The sequence below is a fragment of the Lissotriton helveticus genome, chromosome 7, assembly GCF_964261635.1.
Source record: "Lissotriton helveticus chromosome 7, aLisHel1.1, whole genome shotgun sequence".
NCBI lineage: Eukaryota > Metazoa > Chordata > Amphibia > Caudata > Salamandridae > Lissotriton > Lissotriton helveticus.
Window position 1 is genome coordinate 401,514,563 of NC_136068.1, and position 23,416 is coordinate 401,537,978.

A 23,416-nucleotide genomic window follows, 5' to 3' on the forward strand; every position below is an offset into this window, starting at 1 on the left:
ACAATTCCAAATCTTTACAATGTTAAAAATATCAATAATTCATGTCTTTCTCTTAATCAGATTAAAAGAACACTTTCTTAAAATTCCACATGAGCAGAAGAATACATAATATTACAGAACAATAAAAAATGCAAAGTAGTCTGGAGTTTTTCCATCACATGAGCAATTGGGGAATTTATACGACCACTTTTCCCTACTTGGAAACGCTACTATATAGTGTAAAGTACCAAGTCTAAGTCTTGTTAAGTAAAATCTGTATGGAGTCTTGCTTACAAGAGACAGATCTATTTGGGTACTCTGTATGAAGGGGATTTCTCAATAGTTGATAACCCTTTGTTTGTGACTTATGTTTTCCATTCTATCATGTTCCTTTTTGGTGGCATATCTCAACTTTAAATCGCATTTGCTAACATTCTGAATAAGCTCGGGCTTCACCTTATCAAAATCTATCTTACAGTATTCTAGCAGGTTAAGAATATACTCTATCCACATGATTTTTCTGCCTTTGTCCGAAGACAGACAGTCTCTTATTAGGTCCTTCGTCAACTCGGTTTCTTCTTTCACCCAGAGCCCTCTCCAGAATATGAGCCCCATTGTATTAATAAAATCGCTTATGTATGGTACAGACAACTCTTTATGCACTATAACATTAGCTTTCGACTTTGAACTGCCAACACTCTCTTGAATGTATTTTCTTTAATTTGTAAGGGCACAAAGTTCGTCCTCCCCATATAGCTGCCCCATAGCAGGTTCCTGTCACACATTTACTTCTATATAAAGTAAGAATTTCCCTGATTGGCTTATTTCCTAACTTAACTGAGAATCTAAAAATGCTCTCAATAACTCTTAATTTTTTTTAATTCACACGATTTAATATGAGAATCCCAAGTACCTTTTCTGTTAAAAAGTAAACCCAAATAACAAAAAAGTTGGAACTCTACTTTTCTCCGTTCCTCCCACATGATGTGTTTTATGCTTCAATTTGTTATTACCATGCCATGACAAAGGTTTTACTAAGGTTTAACTGGAGATTTTTTATCGAACATGTATTTATCAACATTTTCTATTAAGAGTTGTAGCCCATTTGCTGTCCTTGACAACAACACTGCGTCATCTGCGTAGAGAAGTACTGGAGTTATGCGTGTTCCAATTTTAGGGGCATTTTCATTTTGTTTTTGTAAAAAGGTATCCACGTTATTAATGTATAGGCAAAAAAGGAGAGGTGCCAACACACATCCTTGGCGTATTCCCCTAGTGACCCTAAAATCCTGGGTACATTCCCCCATTTTTCCAAACTGTACTCTAGAGGTTAATAGGGCATAGATGTCGAAGACTAGATGTGAATAAATAGCCCTCTTTTTTTCAGACAAAATTAAACTAATTGAGCAATCCTTCCTCTCTACTGCGATCCCTACCACCAATCCGAACACCTCTCTTAATATCCCACCCTCCATCAGAACTCCCCCTACACCCTCTACGGCCCATCATAACTCTGATCTCCCTTACCCCCCAATTTCCTGGACTCCAATCATCCTAACTCTCTTACTAAAAATAATGCCGCTTGGCTTAACTTCCAGCCAGTCACGGAAAGAGACGTCTTTAACATAATTTCCAAACTCAAGCCTTCCTCCCACACCAAAGACCCTCTTCCATCCAAACTTGTCCAAAACCTCAAACATATCATCACCCCTACCTGGACCTCTATTATCAACAGCTCCCTTGCCACCGGTTGTGTCCCCAACTCATTGCAACTAGGCCAAATCACCCCCATTATCAAAAATCCTTTGGCAGACCCAAACGACCTCAATAACCTTCGTCCCATCTCCAACCTTCCCCTTCTTTCTAAAGCCCTGGAAAAATGTGTTCTTCTCCAACTAGAGAGACACATTGAACACTTTAACTTACTAGACCCCTTCCAATCTGGCTTTAGGAAAGGATGCAGCACTGAAACCGCCATGCTAAACATTGTTGATGACATCCACCACTCACTCGACAATGGTGAATCTAGCCTTCTGATCCTCCTTGATCTCTCTGCAGCGTTTGATACTGTTAACCACTCTACTCTACTCAATGTTCTTAGAGATCGATTCGGCCTAAATGGTATGACACACAAATGGTTCGTCTCATACCTACAACACCGTTCTCAACAAATCAAAATCCAAAATTGCCTATCTAACCCTACCTCCATCTCCTTAGGAGTTCCGCAAGGATCCATCCTCTCTCCCTCTCTCTTTAACCTTTTCATGGAACCCCTCACACTCATTCTTAAACAAGCCGGGATCAACTACCATCTCTATGCCGATGACACCCAACTCTATTATAAGATTAAAACCCATGCTGACATCCTTCACCTCAACAACACTCATCAAGATTCAAGCCTGGTTCCACACTAACCACCTCAAACTCAACCCTAAAAAAACTGAAATCATTCTTTTTTCCCCTAAAAACAACCAGCTCCCTATTCAGAATTGGATCTCTGACCTTAATGCCCTCAACTGCTCCTTATCTTTGTCCTCCTCAGTCAAATCACTAGGTATCTCACTTGACGACCTCCTAACCCTCAAGACACACATCAATAATTCTGCCAAAGGAGCTCTCTTCACTCTCCGCCACCTTAAGAAAATCAAGCCCTTCATCCCTATCGATGATTTCAAACTAGCAGTCCAATCCCTTGTTCTTTCTCGCATTGACTATGGCAATGCCATTCTCACCGGAATTCCCAAGATCCACCTCGCACCGCTTAAATCTGTGCTGTACCTTGCAGCTAGGCTTACCTCTGACTGCAAGCGATTCGACCACATCTCCCCTACCCTTAAAATCCTTAAATGGCTCCCCATTGAAGGTAGATCCACGTACAAAACAGCCTGCATTACACACAAAATTCTCCATCAGAATACACCGACCTACCTCGCTAACAAACTCCCAAAAGCCGGTTGCTGCCGTTCCTTGAGAAGCACAAACACCTTCCTTCTTATCCCCCCTATTCAAAAAAAGAAAACCACCCAGTCTCGGTCCTTTTCCGGCAACGCTCCATGCATTTGGAATGCCCTTCCAACTGACCTTCGTTGCAACCCTTCCTACCCTTGCTTCAAAAAAGAACTCAAACTACATCTCCTCAATGAATATTGGGGAGCATAATCCATATCTGCTATCTTCCACTGGCCACTTCTGTCCGACCTCAGATACATCTGCCCCCCTTCTTTTCAGCCTTACTTCGCCCTTCCTCCTCGTCACTTCCACCTCCCTGTTTACCACCTCCACTCCTCCCTGCACCCCCCCCTTCCCTTGTCCTCCGTCTGCCTCATTTCTGCCCCTCCTGCTCTCGTCCTTACAAACCCAGTTCTGACCATCAACCTCCCTATGCTCCTCTGCAATTTTCAATGTATGCCTGGTTATTTTTGATTATCACATCTCCCACTTTTCGGTGTTCTTATTTCCCATATTTATCATTTTGAAATATGTCTGGCGGAGACTTATATGTTGTTTATACTCATTTATGCTATGTATGACCCATGTCTTACTGACCTTCTTGTCTCAAAAATGTAAAGCGCTCTGATACCCCCGGGTCCAGCCAGCGCTATATAAAACCTCTAAATAATAATAATAATAGATCTGGGATAGGTATATTATGATGTCTATGAAAGCTCCTAGCTCTTTCAAGGTTTCCCACAATTTAGCGTGATTGACAAGGTCAAACCCACTTGGGAGGTCTATGAAGCATAGGTGTAACACTCCATCCTTAGCTATAGTATACTTTCCTATTAATAACTCCTGGTTTAGGCACTGTTCCACTGTACCTATACCCCTCCTAAACCCATACTGTGCATTGGAGAGGATGTTTTCATCAGCCCATTGTTCTAGTCTTCCCAACAGTATTCTTCCCAAAATTTTGGAAGTGCAGTCTAGGAGGGATATGGGTCGGTAACAGTTCGCCTTCCCCATGTCCCCTTCCACCCAGGAGGCTGGCAATGCCCCCCCAGAGCGGTGTTAAAAACATTTACTAAGATGGATGTCCATAAATCAATGTTGCGTTTAAATACATCAATAGGTACCCCATCCGGGCAGGCTACCTTTCCATTACTACTTTTTTTATTTATTTGAAAGTTTTATATAGCGCGAACAAGATCTTTGCAGATATCAGAGCGCTTTACAAAGGCAAGGGGTAAGAACAGGAGAGTGCCTAACAGGCATTTGGGCATAGCGTAATTGTAGGTAGTAAGTGAGTGGTGTAGGGTAGGTACACGAGGGAGCATAGTTAGGCAGGTAAGTCAGTAATACAAATAGTACAAATAAGGGGGAGCATGGACAATCAGGTAAAACGATAATACAAATGGGCAAAGAGATCAAACAAGTAGTACAGATCGATGCAGAGTCTTAAAAGGTCCAAAGTAATAGTTCACGTGTATTTAGCCATGAGGATAGCTTTTACTTCTTTCTTAAAAAGAGGAGTGGAGGAGATGAGCCTGGTTTCAGGAGGGAGTGAGTTCCAGATCCTAGGCGCCATTCCTGAGAAGGAGCGTTTGTAATTTTTTTCCTTCCGAAATCTTCGAGGCTTCAGCAGAAGATTTTGTGCTTCTGGTGGTTCTGGAGCCGCCAGAAATTGTCAGCTTCTGCGTGAGGTAGCCGGGTGAGTTCAGGTGTACAGCCTTGTGCGTCATGCAGGCAATTTTCAGATGAATTCTGGCTTCAAAAGGCAGCCAGTTCAGGGATTTAAAGTCAGGGGAAATATGTGAGTGTTTTTTAGATCCAGTGATGAGTCTCGCTGCCGCGTTTAGTGAAGCTCTTAGGGGTGCAGTTGTAGTTAGGGGGAGACCGCAGAGGGCGATGCTGCCGTAGTCTATGCGAGGGATGACTAGTGCTTGTACTGCAGTTTGGAAGTCTTTGGCTGGGAGGAAGGGTTTAAGTTTCCTCAAGGTATTTATTTGGAAGTTCGCTCCCTTAGTTGCCTTGCTGATATGCTGCTGCATGTTGAGATTGGCGTCAAGTGTTATGACTAAAGATTTTGCTGAATCCACGATGGTCGGTTGGACATTGAGTGCAGTTAGGTGCTTAAGCCAAGTTTGAGTGGTAGAGATTTTCGTGGGAGGTGAGATCAGAAGGAACTCCGTTTTCAGAGCATTGAGTTTGAGGTGGTTATCGGCAAGCCAGGATTGGGTGCTTCTGATCGTTGAGTTCAGAAGCATAATGTCTTTGGGGGATTGTAATTTGAGATATAGTTGTGTGTCATCGGCGTACATGTGAAAGTGTACATTGGATGCTTGTAGCAAGGTGGTGAGAGGTTCCATAACTAGGTTGAACAACGTTGGGGATAGGGAGGATCCTTGGGGGACACCTAACGATACAGGTACTGGAGAGGACATCAAGTTGTTGCTCTTGAATTTCTGAGACCGGTTGTGTAGAAAGGAAGTGAACCACTGGAGAACAGTCCCAGAAAGACCCATTCTTGTGTTTAAGAGTTCGAGTAAGTTCTCATGTTTAACAGTGTCGAATGCTGAAGAGAGATCAAGAAGGATGAGGAGGCAGGTATCGTTTTGATCTAAAATTTGGAGAGCGTCGTCAATTATGTGAGTCATAGCAGTTTCGGTACTGTGCCCTGCTCGGAAGCCTGATTGATGAGGGTTGAGGAGATCAAACTGTTCTATGTGCTTTGTCAATTGTAGTTGAACGCATTTTCCCAACAGTTTGGCGAGAGTGGGAATGTTGGTAATAGGACGGTAATTGTTTAGAGCAGTGGGGTCGGCTGTTGGTTTCTTTAGTAAAGGTGTGACTTGTCCAACTTTGAGGGAGTCAGGGATGGTTCCTTGTTGAAGTGAGCTGTTGATAATTTTAGTCCAGAGTGGGAGGAGCAAAGGGGTGAAGTCTTTTACAGCGCTAGCAGGAAGAGGGTCAGTGAGGTGATTGGATGGTTTCAAGGTGCTGAGTAGTCTGTCAATTTCATCTTCAGAGTAAGTGTCAAAGGATGACCATGTCGCATTGTTTTTTGGTTCAGTGGGTGTTATGCAGTGGGATTTGGAGTAAAGTCTTGCGTCAATGAGGAGATCGCTCCTTATGTTGTCAGTTTTTTGATTAAAGAAAGCAGAGAAGTCTTCACAGGAAGGTGCATCGCCCATAATGCTGACTGATTGGGGTTGTTCCTTGGATTGTGTTCTGATTAGCTCAAACAGTTTTCTTGGACGGTTTTTTGCTTGGTCGAGCTGGAGTCTGAAGAAATCTGATTTTGAGCGTTTTATTTTCCTGAAGTAGGCGTTTCTTTTTTTCTTCAGAATTTTTATGTGCAGCGCCGAGGGAGCAGATCTCCAGGTGCGCTCTGCCATTCCCATGTCCCGTCTATCTTCATTGAGCCTCCCGTCGTACCATGGGTTGGAGATCTTAGTGGAGACTCTTTTCAGTTGCATCGGTGTAGCCTCATTGATTATTGAGGTCATAGCGTTGAGATAGTGGTCAGTTAAGTTTTGAACGTCAGTAACGCCGGTAGGGGGAAGTAGGAGATTGCAGCTGTTAGGGGGTAAAGAGTTTGGGTTGAGTTTCTTCAGGTCTCTTTTCCAAACTTTGGGCTTGGAGGATTGGACCGGGTTAAGTTTAACTTTTTCATTGATGAAGAATGTGACAATATGGTGATCTGACCAGTCACAGGGTTGGATTGAATCAAGTTGAATAGTGCCTTCTTTGGAGATGATAAGGTCGAGGATAGAGCCTTTGTCATGGGTCGGACTGTTGCATATTTGGGTGAGGTCAACAGCGTTAAGGAAGTTTTTGAGGCTATTTACCACTGCGTCACTGCAATCATTCCAATGAAGATTGTAATCTCCAAGGAAAATTTGAGTGTTTTGCCGACCTGAATTGGTTGAGATTGTGTCCATGAGTTATTGGGAGAAGGTGAGGTTGTCCCCAGGTGGGTGGTAGATGATGTGTAGTGAACATACAGGTTTGTTTTCGCTGATGACATCAAGGCAGATGTATTCACAGGAGGTAAAAGAGGGGGCGGTGACTTTATTAACTGAAAGGTTGCTCCTGTAAATGCATGCGATTCCACCGCCTGTCTTGCTGGACCTGTCAAGTCTAATGATGCAGTAGTTGGGGGGGACTAGGATATCCATGATAGGCGTGGAAGATTCAGTTAACCATGTTTCAGTTAGGATGGCTAGGTCAAGGTTCAAAGTAATGATGAGATCAGCGACCTCCGAGGAGTGTCTTTGGGCCGATCTGCAGTTGAGAAGTGTGCATTTGAGTCTGGGGGTGCAGAGGGAGGAGGAGGGATCTAGAGTGAGGGGGACTTTTGTGAGGTTGTTGGGGACGGAGCCTCTGTTGTTTTGCGTGGGGTGCCTGAGGGGGTTGGAGAGAATCGTAGGAATGGACAGGGGCGTGGTGGCTAAGTGGTTTTGGCGAACCGGGACATATGTGCGGAGTAGGGTGTGTATGTCGAGGTCCGAAAGTGTATTGATAGTGCGTCGGGGGTGGTTGGAGGTATTGTTAGAGGGGATAGAGGTCCAATGTGGGGGGTGAGTAGGATGTGAGGGGGGATATGTTAGGTGGAGAAGTGGTGGAGGGAAGGGGGTGTCTGGGGTGTGTGAGGAGTAACTCTTTGAGTGTGTGGAGTTCTTCTCTCACTTGGAGGAGGGTGGACATAATCATGTCCAGCGTGGGGTTGGGTAAGGGCTGATTTAATCTCCCCCGGTGTGATTACCGATGTGTACTGGGTCTACTACAATAACATTTTTGTTCTTTACGGTCTGATGCTGTGCTCATAGGGAGTGGAGTGAGTGATCGTAGGGGCGGAGTCAAAGGTGTGGCTCCCAAAAAAACTAAAATATTCTGTAGTTTTTTTCAGTCTTTCACCTTCAAGCAACTACATATAAAATAATGTACAGCTTAAATGAAAAATATATAGGAGTTAAGCAGTGGGAAATGCACAATCTTACATTATGAAACCTCTATTAGTTAATGCACTGCAGAGTTCTGTGTCTATATATATGATTTGACTTGACTTGACTATACCCAGAGAGCCACAGAATTAGATGGTTGGATCAATGAAGAATAGTGACTTGTGCATGTTTAGTGCTACGAGGTCCCAGTTTGTGACCGGAAATATTGTGAATATGCAAGTTTATATTTTAAACTTGCATTACACACAGTATAATATAGGCTGCTAAAAAATGTGCAAAAAAGTTTAAGAATAACAAAATGCTTCCAAAATATAGATTTTAGAAATACCCAGACTATACATAGTCCAATTTTTTATAACCTTCCTTTTAAGCACACACTTCACAGCTCAGTTGGTAACTCCCTTGCAATACTGGAGGAATATGTCTCTATATTGGGCACCAAAACGAGGTACACTGTGCAGTGTCCAGGCAACCCTTATTGGTTTACAAAAGCTACAATGACAACACTAAATGCTCTCTTTTATGGTAGTGTGGGCAACACGTTTAGGCTTATCAGAGGGTAGTGCTAAGCATTTGTTGTACCCCAAGGCAATAAATGAGACACGCTCTCAGAGAACAAATCCGAGACCAATTAAAAAAAATAACGTGTATTTTTATATAAATTTGATACCAGGAACTTTGTAGACAAGTAAGTGAAATACCGACTTTCACAATTAAGTAAATGTTCACTTAAATTAATCTTTGTGTAATGCTTTCCTGTGGGAGAAAGACATCTACAGCATACAGGTACTTACTGTAGGTTTTCTGAGGTCCCCTTCAGGACTTAAGGTGATGAGGGATAAGATTCAAAGTACTACCAGCAGTGAGTTTACCTACCCTGGGGCATCTGGGTGAGGTTGGTAGGCTTACACGTTACACTGATGGAGAGGAGGGGCCACCTAAAAACGGTCTGCAGGGGGACTTGGGTATAAATCAAAGAGCTTCTAACGGGGGGCTCAGTTCACAGGGGTCCTGGGAGCAAGGCAGCATAGTCGGTTCTCGAGAGTATGGGCCGGGTCACTCTAGTGCAGAGCAGTTATGTCCCCTGGGCTGATGCGTCACAGGTCCTTGCGCTTGTCAGTCTCGCCAGTTGAGGGTGCAAAAATCAGGACAGCATTGAGGGCCCGTGTTGGCGGGATCCGCCAAGTAGAGCAGGACATAGTCTGCGTAAAGGGCGATTTTATCTGCCTCCGTGTTGGGCCAATCCCAGCCCCGCACCCGCCTGCTGGAACTTATCAGAGCTGCCAGAGGTTCCATCACCAGGACAAAGAGCAGGGGAGAAAGGGGCCATCCCTGCCTCGTTCCCCTTCGGATCGGAAAGGGGTCTGAGAGAACACCATTCACAAGGACGCGCGCCCTTGGTCCAGCGTATAATAGTCGGATGTAACCTCGGAAGCCGGGACCGAATCCCATCGTTTCCAGAACGTCGTCCAAGAACCCCCAGTCCACCGAGTCGAAGGCTTTCTCAAAGTCTACCAAGAGGAGAGCGAGGTAAGGGGTGAGCAAGTTGCGGTAGGCCAAAGCGGTATGAAGCCTCCGCAAACAATGACGGGTGCCACGCGCCGGCATGAAACCACATTGGTCCGGGTGGACCAATTTACGTAAAAGGGCTTAAGACGCTGGGCGAGTATTGTAGCGTACAACTTCAGCTCCGTGTTAATGAGGGAGATGGGACGATAGTCCGCGCATCGAGTTGAGGATGGTTGGGACTTGGGAAGGACCACAATGGTAGCCATATCGATTTCTAAGGGAAAGGAACCTGTCTCTGTCGCCTCCTTAAATAATTGGGCGAGATATGGAGTCAATGTCTCTCTATACTGGGTGTAGAATTCCTGGGGGAGGTCTTCTGGTCCCGACGTCTTACCGGACGAGACGAGGGTAATCGCGTCGCCAATTTCTGCAGGGGTGATGGGATGGTCTAGATCGCCCCGGGCATCGGAGTCCAATTGAGGGAGGCTACAGGTACCAGCCTGCAACAAATCTGTAAGGGTAAGGAAGGGAGCCCTGGTCGTATAAAGCTGATGGTAGTACATGGCAAAGGCCTGGGCCATGTCGGCCGGGGAATGATGCACCGAGTAATCCTGATCCTCTATTTCTGGAATTATTCGATTCGCTCTGGGGAGGTGATTAGTCTGTGGAGGAGAGCACCGTTCTTGTCTCCCCATCCGTACACCCTGGCGACAGACGAGCGCCAGAGAAGCTTAGCTGCGTCCAGCGACAATTGGCGAATCTCCTCCAGAATGTGGGCAAGGAGCCTCACTTCGGAGGCGTCTGGATTCAGGGCGGTGGATCGTTCGAGGCGCAGGGCCTGTGCTTCACGTGAGGTGAGCTGTTCCAGCTGTGCACGCCGCTGGGTTTTGAGTTGCCCCTTTGCAGCCCCGGGTATCGTTGCCTTACCTGCCTCCCACAAGACGCCCGGAGATGACACCGACCCCTCATTTGTCTGGAAGTATTGTTTTAGCTCCCACCCCACCACCTCGCGGAAGTCCTTATCCTGGAGAACCCACGCGTTCATTCTCCATGTCTGACGCATAGAGGCGGGGGGGGGGGAGGGCTACCCACAGTGAGTAGCACTGTGGAATGGTCCAATATACCCCTAGGGAGGATAGCGACTTCCGGCAGCAAGAGGCAGTCGATTGAAGGAATGTAAAAGGTGTCAATACGTGCGTGCGTGTGGTGCGCGGCCGAAGTGTGGCTGAACTGTCTAGTCCACGGGTGCCACGCACGCCAGGCATCGCAGAGACCCAGGGGAGCAGCCCAGTCCGTTAGGTGTTTCGCATGCGCCAGTCTGCCATGGGAAGGGGGCACAGTTGCGTTGAGCGTAGGAGGGGGGCTGCGTTGAAGTCACCCCCCAGGAAGATTGGGCCCGTAGGCAAGGAAGCCAGGAGTCCCGCGGCGGCGGGCAGGTTTGCAGTCAGCCGTGATGGGGAGGGGAGTACGACACCAAGTTAAGGGGTGCTCCATTCAGGGTACCGGACAGTGCCACAAAGGTGCCCTGGTCGTTGTGAACCACTCGTGTCGCCACAAACGGGAGGGAGCGCTGCACCAGAATCGCAACCCCGCAGGACCCGTGTACGAAGCCCGAGTGCCAGACCCTGTCTTACCCATATCTCGCTAGGAAGGGGCAGTGGTTACTCAATAGGTGTGTTTCTTGCAGCATTAGGACTTCTGACGCTGCGCATATCGAAGTACTACTGATCGCTTGAGACGATCAAGGAGACCATTGACATTCCAGGACAGGAGGCGCAAGGATACACCCCTGCTGTAACATGACTGTCATCCTAGTGGTTTGTCTCGGGTGAGGGGGTGACCCTGGAGGGGAGCTCTGTCCAGGACGCTAGTGCCGGATGCGTGAATGGGGCCCGGATACTAAGACTCATGCATTGGGTGCCCATAAGGTGTGTTTCTTGTAGAAACAAGATATCTGACGTGTGTCGCTGAGCGCTCCGAAGGACAGCAGGCAGTTGACATTCCACGAGTGAATGTGGAGAGGTCTATGCAAGGGGGACGTCATTGGGGTGGGAAGAGCGTGGAGGAGGCAGGGTACACTTAGATCGGCCTGGGTCCCAAGGGAAGTAGTGTGTCCTGACCGGTGTCTTTGGGTAAAGAGCATGTATTGTGGTTACTCTCCTGGCGTCGTCTGTGGCATACATGCCCGAGGTGCTATCAAGAAAAACAATAAACAGCGGCCCGTAGGCGGCTAAAAACAACAAACAATCGGGAGACAACGGTCTACCCACCCTCCTTCGCCCCCCAACTCCCCCCACCCTACACTTCTGAAAACGAAGCATCTATCGCCCTGAAAAGGAAAACATTCAAAACACCCACTAGCGAGTCGTACTGCTAAGCTAAAACAGTTAACTGAACGTGAACGTGGCATAGAAGGACCCCCATCCATAGAGCCGGTTAAGAGATTTGTCAACAGCTGTTAATTACGTTTGAGCTAATCTGCGTCCAGAAATACATGTAAATACATGAGTTGGAATAGGAAACGCATCACCGAGCCTTGGTCACAGTGAAGATGAATTTGCACCTGCTATAGCGGTTGGCAGGCATTCGTAAATATAGGTGCCTTGTTGGGAACAAGGTGAAAAGTATGTACTTTTGCCCCAGTTCTAACTCTCCCCATCATCTCCGGATCTGTGAAGCACAGGGCTCCTAGACAGGTCTGAGTCGGAGAGGGAGGGGCGCAAAGCCGTGGGAATGTCCGGGATAGGGCTCAAATTGATCAGAGAGTTAGTAGGGCTCGAAGTGACGGACCTCTGAGTTGCAACATGTGAAGAAGGGCGCAGAGACGGCGCACCCAGGGAATGGGACGCCTCCTCCCGCCGGGTCGGGAAGAGGGGGGTCGGCGGATTCAGGAGGGGGCGGTCTTCCATGAGCAAGGTCCATGCCGCCTGAGGGGTATCTAAGAAGAATGTCTTGTCTTGAAAGACCACCCTGAGCCGGGCCGGGAAGAGAAGACTGTACCCAAGACCCAGGTTGCGGAGCTTCTGCCTGACCCCGTCGTAGGTTCAACGCTGTGCCTGAACCTCCGTGGTGTAATCCGGAAAGACCATAATTTTACTCTTCTGAAACATCAGAGGGCCCTGGGCCCTGGCCTCCCGGAGGATGGCATCTCTATCCCAGAAATTGAGAACCCTCAGGATGATGGGTCTGCCAGGAGCCCGGGCGGGAGGCTTGGGGGCCAGGGAGCGATGTGCCCGCTCAATGACAAACCAGGGCGAAAGGGACTCCCTGGGCATCCATGAGCGCACCCATAAATCCAAGAACGTGTCCGCATGACCTTTCTCCGTTCCCTCGGGAAAGCCTATGAGGCGCAGGTTGTTCCTTCGTGATCTGTTTTCGGCGTCCTCTGCCCGCCGGTGGAGTTCCGAGGTCTGGGTCTGGAGTCGGGCCACCTGCGGTTTAAGCTGGCCAATGTCGTCCTCCGCCGTGGAGATGCGGGACTCTGCTTCTGGGATTCGTGCCGTAGCGTTGCGCAGGTCTTGGCGGATCAGAGCTACATCCACCTCACATCGCTGATCTTGGTCTCAACGGAAGCCTGCGAGGCGCCTATCGCCTGAAGGATGGTGGCGAGATCATCCCCTGCGGGGGCAGGTGCCCTGGAAGCCCCACCTCCAGGATCCCGGTCTGTCGTGGTGAAGCGGACCATTGTGGTTTGGGCTGGAGTGGCAGGGTTCTGCTCGGCGCGGTTCCGCCCTATTGCCCCAAGGAAAGATTCGGCCTCAGCTCAGTTAGGGGGAGAACACAGGGGTCCTGCAGAGGGGAGGGGGTCTCTGATCACTCAGGCCGTCAATACTCCGGTCCGGGGGCCCAGGTCCAGCCCTCCGTGAAGAGGAAGAGGGATTCCGCGCCTCTGGGCCGTTGGCGGGTCTGCACGGGGCACGCCAATGAAAGGCAGTATCTACAGCCACAAGCGGCGGACCGACGACAGGGGGTCCCCACCCGTACCGGGGCCAGGCCGCCTCGTCGGCAACAGGGAAGCAGCTATGTCCTCGGAGGGTAGGCGGAGAGGTGGGTCGCGTCCAACGCCGCCCGCCACCGGAAGGTCCGTGGCCCGTAAGGGGGATGGTCCAGAGGATCAGGCCCAGAACTGTGGGTGTGAGGCAGGAGCACAGTGAGGGTTGGGTGGTCTGAGGGAACCGGTCCAGAGCCCTGGCGAGATTGATGAAGGCTGGGGGGGGAGGGGGCGCGGGGGCACCAGGCTGCCTTCCGCCCTGCCACCCGACAAGATGGCCGGTCCCCCACCCCGGCCGCCTCACCGGCACAGCGACGCCACCTCACCCGTGGCAGACAGCGAGGACGATACGAGGGAACAGGCCCAGAGTCCTGGCGAGGAGTCTGGAGAGTGATGAAGGCTGGGGGGGGTGAGGGGGGGGTGAGGGGGGGGCGGGGGCACCAGGCCGCCTCCCGCCTGCCACCCGACAAGATGGCCGGTCCCAGGACAGATGTAGAGGTCCCCGCCACAGGACACTGAGTCGCGGGCCCACCACACCTCAGGCGGCTCCAATAGGCCCAGATGCGGCACCTCCGTCAGGTCCAGCCCTCATGGGAACAGTCACAGGGGGAGTAGACACACACAAGGGGGCCCGATGACAGCTCCAGCCCCCGCACCGCCGTCGACCACAGCGGCCGAGATGCATGGCACACCACGGGGCACACACGGGGCGGCAGATGAAGTGCGCGGTCTCTCCTCCCCTCTCCCCCCCCCCCCCCCTCCCAGCAGCCCGCGCGCCGAGGGCTCACCTTCATCGATCGTTGGGGGCGAGTGAAGGGGCCCCAGACACCGCCCCCGCTCCGCCGCAGGCCGGGGCGCTCAAGGGTATCTGCTGGTCCGGGATCAGGGTCGCTGCAGGTCCGCCATTTCGTGGCACCGAGGCCGCCAGTGGAAGAGGTGCCTCCTCGTGCTGCCAGAGCACCGATCCAGATGCGGAAGGGACTGAAGCTGAGCCCGTGACCTCAGGAGGCACGTTTCTTCAACATGATGTGACAAAAGTCTGTGGTGGATTGTCTTGACCTGGATTTTGCAGGTGACCATTTTTATTTCACTTTATATTAAGCAGTAGTTAACATCGGGTCCTGAAGAAAGCATTGGTACTATACCATAAGAATGCTGAAACATGTCGACCACCATTGCGCACGGATATTATGTTAAATCTGTTTTTGCACTTTATTTTTTAGATTTGGAAAACTGAGAGAAAAATTAAAGTCTAACATCTACTCAGTATTATCCAATTTTAATCTATTTTGCACTCACACATTTTTTTCTCTTGCACTGCTTTTTCAGTCACCACTTACACTTAAAATATCCTTCATAAGATCTAGTACTGACATCACATCACGTTGGAGGTTTTTTGAGCAGCCTTAATAACACCAATAGGCTGTTTCCCTTTGTCTCCTGGGCAAGGAGAAACCCAAATGATGTCAAAAGGGCGGTACAGAGCGGCTACTGATGGGAAAATTTACCCATGCCCTCGAGCTTTAGCTCACATATTTACTTTTGTCACACTTGGGTGCATACTTGGGTCTCCACCTTAGCTTTCATACTTATTGTTTTTCCATGTTGAGGTTTTGCTTTCCACAGTGAGTTTCGTTTGTCTTGACTCCTAGATATAATTGTTGTCATGGCACCGTAGACAGCCAGGAGAGGTGACTTGCGGCTGTTGCCGGTGGATGAAAGGCGGATGATGGATGGGGGTCCTGAAGCCCTCTTAGGGGTCCATTAGGATGTCGTGCGGATTGCCTCCGCCAGCTGGCTGTGGCCACCACCGGCCTGGCGGAGGCAATCCGCACGACATCCACTGCCCATTCCCCCCCCACCATATTACAAAGGCGGGGGGACCGCGGCGGTGCAAAACACGGCCCGCCTGTAAACGAGTAATATGGTGACGGTGTCTGTAAGACACCGCCCGCCATATTACAATGGGCATACTTCAATGCCTTTCCGGAGAGGCAGGCGGTGTTCACTCTGGGGGCCCCCTGTGGGCCCCCAGAGTGAAGGCCAAAGGGGGGTGGCACACAGGGGGTTACCTGTGCTACCCCCCTGCCTTTGCATAATAGAAGAGGCAGGCACCGCGCGGTGCCTGCCGCTTCTATTGTGCAAAGGCGTGCTGTTTTATTTTAACATTGTGGCGGGCGGTGCAGTGAGCACCGCCCGCCACAATGTTAAATCGTGAAATGCGCCCGCCACTGTGGCAGGCGCATCATAATTGTGATGTCAGGACCCCCGCCCTTTAGGCGGGCGGTCCCGATTGCCGCTAGGGTGCCCGCCATTTTAATGGACCCCTTAGAGTGCGTCCACCATCTTGACACCTCAAGCCACGCCCCCTTGTTGATAAATATTTATATTAATAGTGCACATATTTTTTTAACGTTCTGTTTTAGGTTCATGTTGAGAGTTTTGTGTCATTATAGGGTGGGAAGTAACTTAAATTGAATTTATGTAATATATATATATATATATATATATATATATATATATATATATATATTCATTTTTTTGTATGAAATTAATTTTTGTATTTTATTTATTATAATTTGTTGGTATGTGTTATGTATTTAACCTTCTAATATGTTTGTATTTAACATTTTTTTAATAACTATATGTGTATTTATTTTCATATTATTTTTTTTCTATTACTTTTGAAGTACATTTTTTTGTTCAAGACATTTTGTTTGTTTTTATCGTTGCACTGATTGTAGTGGAAATTTAAAATTTTACCCCTCTTAGATCCAACATTTTCCCTACTTTTATACTGACTGGAGTGGGTATAGTAAATTGTACCCCTCCGCTATCCGACACTTTCCCTGCTATTGTACTGAGTGGCGTGGGAATAGTACATTTTATCGCTCCGCTAACTAACACTTTCCCTACTGTTGCAGTTATTGAAGTCGGAATAGTACATTTTACCCCTCCGCTATGTAATACTTTCCCTACTGTTGTATTGACTGAAGTGGGAATAGTATATTTTACCCCTCTGCGATCCAACACTTTACCTACTGTTGCGCTCATTGGAGCGGAAATTGACAATTTTACCGCTCTGCAATCTAGGGCTTTCTCTACTGTTGTGCTGACTGGAGTGGGAATAGTAAATTTTACTTTTCCGCTATGCAACACTTTCCCTATTTTTGGACTCACTGGAGTGGGAATAGTACATTTTACTCATCTGCAATTGAACAGTTTCCCTACTGTTGTACTGTCTGGAATGGTTATACTAAATATTACCTATCGGCAATCATTTTCACTACTGTTGCATTTACTGGAGGGAAATTTGTAAGTTTTATTATTTTTGCGTTGAGTGAAGTGGGAGTTGTACGTTTTTTAATACATTTATTATAATAGTTTGCTTAGTTTTGCATAAATAGTAGTAGTTAGAGTATATGTATTAAAATGTATATTTGATATCCTATTTTATATTGTTAGAATTTATTTCAAATTATAATCTTTTTAATTATTGATGTTTTTAATGTGTAAAATATTTTGTACCAAATTTTAAGTTGTTTACTTTTTTAATTTTATTAGAACTGATTATTTTTAAAAAAACGTTATTTTATTGATATATATGTATATATAAAAAAAATAGTTCACCACCGTCTTCCAATTATTGGTGGCGAAACCAGAGCACACACCACAAAATAGGTGCACAGAATGTTTATTCGTAGTCTGCCATTGTGTTTCAGCCCTCTCAGGGCCTTGATCACATGACAAGCGCCGCAGCTTCAATCTACCATTTTAACCCATTTTCTTAAAGTGACAAGTGCTGATAAATACAATCATAGATCTCAACAACATACTATTTGGTTTTTTCCCCACAAAATATTAGGAGAGATGAATTTAATGTAATATATATATATTTGGTATATTATATTAAAAAAAATTGAAATTATAATTTGTTGAAAAATTATTTGTAAGTAGATATATGTAAATATATATTGGTATATATTTAACTTTTTTTAAATTAAGTTTATTTGTTATATTTGTTAAAATATATATTCAATTTTCTTTTAAATCAATGTTATTTGATATATTTAATATTTATAATTTTTATATATATATATATAAAACAATATTTAATGTAACTATTAATGACCTCAATATTTTGTCTCTCAATATTTTTGTTCTTACCATTAGAAGTATAGGATTACGATATTTTTGACTATTTTTGTATGGTGATATTTGGGCGGTCGATATTCTGTCAGTGAACCAGCCAACACACTAGAGGTTGGTAGGTTCTCAGTGGGTACCTCAAGGTACCCTCTTGGTGCATGTATCAATAAATCCATCACTGGAATCAGTGTGGGTTTATTAATATGAGATGTTTGATATCTTTGGTTTCAGTGAAGCCATCATGTAGCTGGGGAACTGGTAATCACCAGTGCGTATTCTCAAGATGGCTTCCCTGTTCAATGCTTATGTCCAAGAATCGACTTGGACCTTACATTTTGCTGCTGTTCTCGGCCTCTCTTATCGGGACCCCGACCCGCCATCTTGTCCATTCCCTTGTCCTTTACCCTTTTCCCTCCTTTCCCCCTTGACGATCCTCAAATGCTTCTTCCCTTTTCTGATTTGCCTTTTCTCCATACCCTTGTATCCCTCCCACACTTCCTTGGTGCCGTGACTGTGTGCCCCCTCCGACCCCACTTAATGGAACTCTGCTCTTCTGTTTTTTTTTTTGGGTCTTGACCGGAGAACTTCTACTATGTGTGTGTATATATATATATATATATATATATAATATATATATATATATATATATATAATCTATCTATATATCCATCCATACTACCATTATAAAGAGAGAGCTGAAACCTTTGAGGCGGGTAAACTCAAGAAGTACAGCACCAATCACAACACCCAATACAGCATTGAGGGGAGTTGCAGCAGATGGACATAGGCTATACAGGTGGCCACCATATACATTAGAAACGTCAAAGATCCTTAGGGGTAAAGTAGTCCCTTGTGGGCGTGGGAGTGTCGGGGGCGTGTTCGTGGGCGTGTCAAACTACACACATTTTACTTTGTGGCCGTAACCGTTGTCAGAGGGGTGTGGGCGTGTCAAACTACACACTCAGAGGGCCGTGGGCGTGTCGGGGGCGTGGTGGTAGCCGTGTCTAAGGACACACATTATACTTTGTGAGAGGGGCATACCACAACAGCGTTCTCAGAGGGGCGTGCCACAAATTTTATAACAAAAAAATGGGCGCATCATTCAGTAGCGCGCCTTTCCATTCACGAGTTATAATCACTTCTCACACGTCCGTATAGAAGACACAAGGTGGGCCGCATTCACGCACATTGCCATTCAGGCGGCGTTAATAACATATGTTGCGAAGCAACCTTTGTGGGTATAAGCGTTACCGATCTCAACCGGGGATAAACGCAGGCATCTCAGAATGCACACGTCCACACGTCTCAGAATGCACACGCCCACACATGACAACGCTGAACAGCACGCACACCTCACGACGTGCACGAACGCTACTCTCACTGTGATGAGATTAGCGTTCGTGCACGTCGTGAGGTGTGCCTGCCCTTCAGCGTTGTGTGTGGGCGTGTGCATTCTAAGACGCCTGCTGCATTGGAAAGCGGTGGGGTAGCGTTCGGTAAACTTTGCCGTCCTTCAGGTAAATCTTTTTAATACCCGGACAAAGTCGGGACGGGCAGCTAAGTATATGTATATAGAGATAACTAATCACTAGTATATGCAGTAGACCTTTGTACTCTCTACCATTCCTATGTGACTCTTAGAGGATATCCATTTGTATCTCTTCCTTGAGTGACTACTATTTGTACATTTGCAATTTTTCTTTCTGTTTGTATCTCTTCCTTATGTGACTTTACATCTTGTACATTTGCAATTTTTTTTGTTTGTATCTTTTATGTAACGCTTATAATCCTGAGTCCTTATGTTTTGCAACTGATTCTTATGTAAAGTGCTCTGACACTTTCGGGTAAAGTTTGCGATATATAAAATCACATTAAATAAATATCTGCTCTTGCAGATATGTCCTCATATGTAATATAATGCACCCTGCCTTAGGTCTGGAAGGCCTGCTGTAGGGTGGCGTACATATATCGCATGCATAGTCTGCAGACATGGAACACAGAAGGTAAGCTATGTCATGTCATCACGTGGGTCTGCACCATGTCATGCGGTGTGGTGAGGGGTCCCTTAGGGTGGCACAATACTGGCTGCAGCCCTTAGGGACCCTTTTGAGTATCCATGCCCTAGGTACCAGGGGTAGCATTTACCAGAGACTTACAGGGGTGCTAAAGGTATTGCCCATTGGGGGAACAATTGTACAGTTTTAGGGAAAGAGATCTGGCACTGGGGTCCTGGATAGCAGGAACGCAGTGCACTTCTGTCAAAATTACATCATTTACCGATCAAAAAGTGGGGGTGACTATGTCAGAAAAGAGAATACGACGGAGCCTGCTAAATCTGAAGGGGCACAGAGTTCCACAATTTAGGAGCTAAGTAACTAAATGAGGAGCCCCTGATAAGCACTCTATTTATTGTGGGAGTGCTGGCCAGCAGAGCCCCAGAAGATCTAAGATTCCTGGCAGGGAGGTAAGACTTGATTTTGCAATGTAGATAGCGGGGACCCTTGTTTGCAGAAGTCCTGCAACAGATGCACAGGGATTTAAAGAAGACTCTCTGTTTCAGAAGCAACCAGTGCAGCTTGGAGAGTGCAGCCCCCGTAGCAGCATGTCTTCTGGGAAGATCCAACAGAAGGCAGGCCGCTGCATTTTGTACTCATTGAAGTCTCTTCGTGGCAGGTTTTAGACACCCCCAGGTACAGGACATTGAAGTACTCCAGCCTGATCATAACCAGTGCCTGGACTACTGCTTTTTTTTGCAGACTCTGGCAGAAAACAAAAAACATTTTTTAAGGGTGTTTAAGAAACATTTCCCTGCCAGAGCCATGATTTGGCAGTCGAAAATGCGCTTCTTGTCAAATCATATGCGTAAGTTTTTAGCCATGGACTTGGGTAAAGGGCCAAGAGAGTTGGTCACCATGTGGTGGACCAGATGGAGGGTCGTTTGCCCATGATGAGAATCTTGGTTTTCTCTGAGTTCAACTTGATACAGTTGAGATCCATCCACTGGGCAACTTCCGTGTGGCAAAGTTTCAATGTGATCGCCATATTGACAGGGTGATCATGAGTTGAATGTCATCTGCGTACGTAATGTTAAAACGGTGCCTCTAGATTACCTCTGCCAGGGAATGCTTAAAATCCTGCAGCTTTAAGAAAAGTAACTTGTAATTGTCTTTCGTTGTTGGTGGATGAAATTTTACAATGGAGGTGCTGTGATAGTCGAATTTTCTATGCAACCCAGCCAACGCATTTTGTCCATGCGGACGTCATCAGGGTTTGAGTTAGTGGGAGCACACTGTGCATGGAGTACAGTTAAATGGATAAGTTTGAGCGCATAGGCAGCGTACAGCAGACACAAGCGTATTTGGCTAGAGGAGGTCTTATAGGAGGAACTTGCTCTAAGCATTCTGGGAACGCATCATTGTGTCAGCATGACATGCTGCGTTCTATGTGCAGTGTGCTCCCGCTAACTAAGACCCTGATGATGTCCGAACACAAGAGACTCTTTGGACACGCGCCTTTTTTATTTATTTTTTAAAGTCTGACTTTATATGAAACGTGGCCCAGGTGCAGTAGGGCCACTTAAAGTTGGAGCGTGGAGGTGTAAGAACTTAACTTGTCTTTATAACACACCAGTGCACCCTTATATTTAGCTTTAACTGCCATTGCATATACGTTGAGGTGCTGTGATAGTCTGGCAGTTTTGATTTCTAAAACTTGCAAATTTCTTTTTCAGAATTCCCAAGTTACAATTGAAGAGTTCCACTGCAAGCTGCAGGAGTCCACAAACTTTCCTCTGCGGCCCTTTGTGATCCCCTTCCTGAAGGTACTGTAGATTGTTTGTGATCCTGTGCTTCCCTGTCTGATCTCATTCTGGATACACACACAATGAGGCCCTTTCTGATCCACTTCTAAAGGTAGTGTTCTTTTAATTTTATCCCAGTCTGGATATTAATATCGTCTGGCCTGTTGTGATCTCCTTCATCGTCTTGCTTCACCTTTCCGATAATACAGAATCTCACACATGATGGCTCAACACTCGGCGAAGCAGGAGACATAACATAATGACTAACACCTTTAGAAAAGGGTTTTATTTTACAAAATGCAAAGACTCTCTTTTTAGAAAAAGACTTGGGTTTTTATTTTACACAATGCTCTCTAACAGAAAGACTTTCCCAGATGCCAAATGCAGAACATTCAAATACACATAGATATATATATATATATATGTTTGTATACAAGCAATAATAAGACACTTGGTAAGTGCAACAGTTAAATGCACGAATAATACCATGAATAAACAAGCAGCAAATAATATGAGATAACACTCAAGAAAATATAATATGCTGGCCGTTCTGCAAGAGAACAGAAAGATATATATACACTAGTTACATCAAATTATTACTTTGGATGTGCACTTCACTCAGTCACACATCAAAGAAAACACCTCAAATGACCACAGCCACTGGAACCACGCATCGCAATGGCACTAGTCAGAAAGAAATGACCTCACCCGATCGTTCACGCTTCTACCTTGCCAATTCTCGCTGGAGGTCTCGTTCACAGCTGGCTTGGACTTTCGACCGGTACTCTAGTTCCGTTTGTCTTACAGCAGTACGTCTACTCTGTAAGTGAGCACTCAACCCAACTGTCAACAAACACCAGCTTTATAGTCTCAAAACTCGCACCAGAAGGTTCGAGAAACCTTCCCACCCACGCCAGCGGAATCTTACCAGGACTGGCCAGCTTCCAAGCAAGCATTCCATGGCGGGAAGTAGTTTCCACGTTACCTCTACAATCTCACATGTTCCAGCCTTTATTTTGACGAAGCTCACAAAGGCCTTCCAGGGTACATTAAACAATCTCTCACCAAAATAATCCTTGAAAGTGATTAACCCAAACAACTTGCAAGCATGGCTGTGCACGCAGATAAAGTTCAAGCCAGGCAGAGTCAGAATTCAGGATGACATGAGGCTATGTCAAAGCCAATAGTAAGAACTTCATATTTCTACCAATGTACATATCTCTCTCTCTCTCTCTCTCTCTCTCTGTCTCTCTCTCTCTCTCTCTCTCTCTCTCTCTCTCTCTCTGTCTCTCTCTCTCTCTCTCTCTCTCTCTCTCTCTCTGTCTCTCTCTGTCTCTCTCTGTCTCTCTGTCTCTCTCTGTCTCTCTCTGTCTCTCTCTGTCTCTCTCTGTCTCTCTCTGTCTCTCTCTGTCTCTCTCTGTCTCTCTCTGTCTCTCTCTGTCTCTCTCTGTCTCTCTCTGTCCCTCTCTGTCTCTCTCTGTCTCTCATATAAAATAACACACCAAAGTCAATTAAAATAATGGTAGTCAAAGGTCATCACAGGTTGTCAGACCGCACAAGTGCCTCTAGCACTACATTCATGAAGGTACTGTAGATTCTTTTTTTTTTTTTTTGGTGAAAAACTTTTATTGAGCAATCAAATAAAAATTACGAAGATGGGCCTACAACCACACGGGCTGGCCGCTAAGAGCAACGCACAACATAAGAAGCAAACGATCACTTCCGTGGCCAGGCACAAATCAGATACCAAATATTGCTCAAAACATAGGACAGGACATAACAATTTTCTATATTAAACATAAAAAACAACAACAAACTCTAAACAAGGCGAATGCACATTAATCAAGGTCAGCCCAGAAGGCGGAGGGGAAAGCCACTAATCAGGAAGACGAAAGCACAATCAATGGGACTCGGCAAGGCTGGGGGGGGGACAGCGGGGAGGACAGGAAAATCCTAGAACAGTATGAAAAACTTCGGGAACGCCAGCCTAGGGAGATAGGGTAACATCGGGAGTGTCAACCAAGGGAGGGGTACAAATGTCTCCACGATATTCGTTCCACTGACCCCAAATCTTTGTCCACGCCC

The 23,416-nt window shown here is 46.5% G+C and overlaps 1 protein-coding gene across 6 annotated transcripts in view; it reads left to right on the forward strand.

The window, feature by feature from the left end:
* Positions 1–23,416, forward strand: part of CBFA2T2 (CBFA2/RUNX1 partner transcriptional co-repressor 2) — a 397,115-nt gene that overhangs the window by 118,199 nt on the left and 255,500 nt on the right. For all 6 annotated transcript variants that reach the window (XM_078652273.1, XM_078652269.1, XM_078652270.1 and 3 more), the window contains exon 4: positions 21,263–21,352. In XM_078652273.1, coding sequence (XP_078508399.1) covers positions 21,263–21,352 — 90 coding nt within the window. The remainder of the gene's footprint in view (positions 1–21,262; positions 21,353–23,416) is intronic.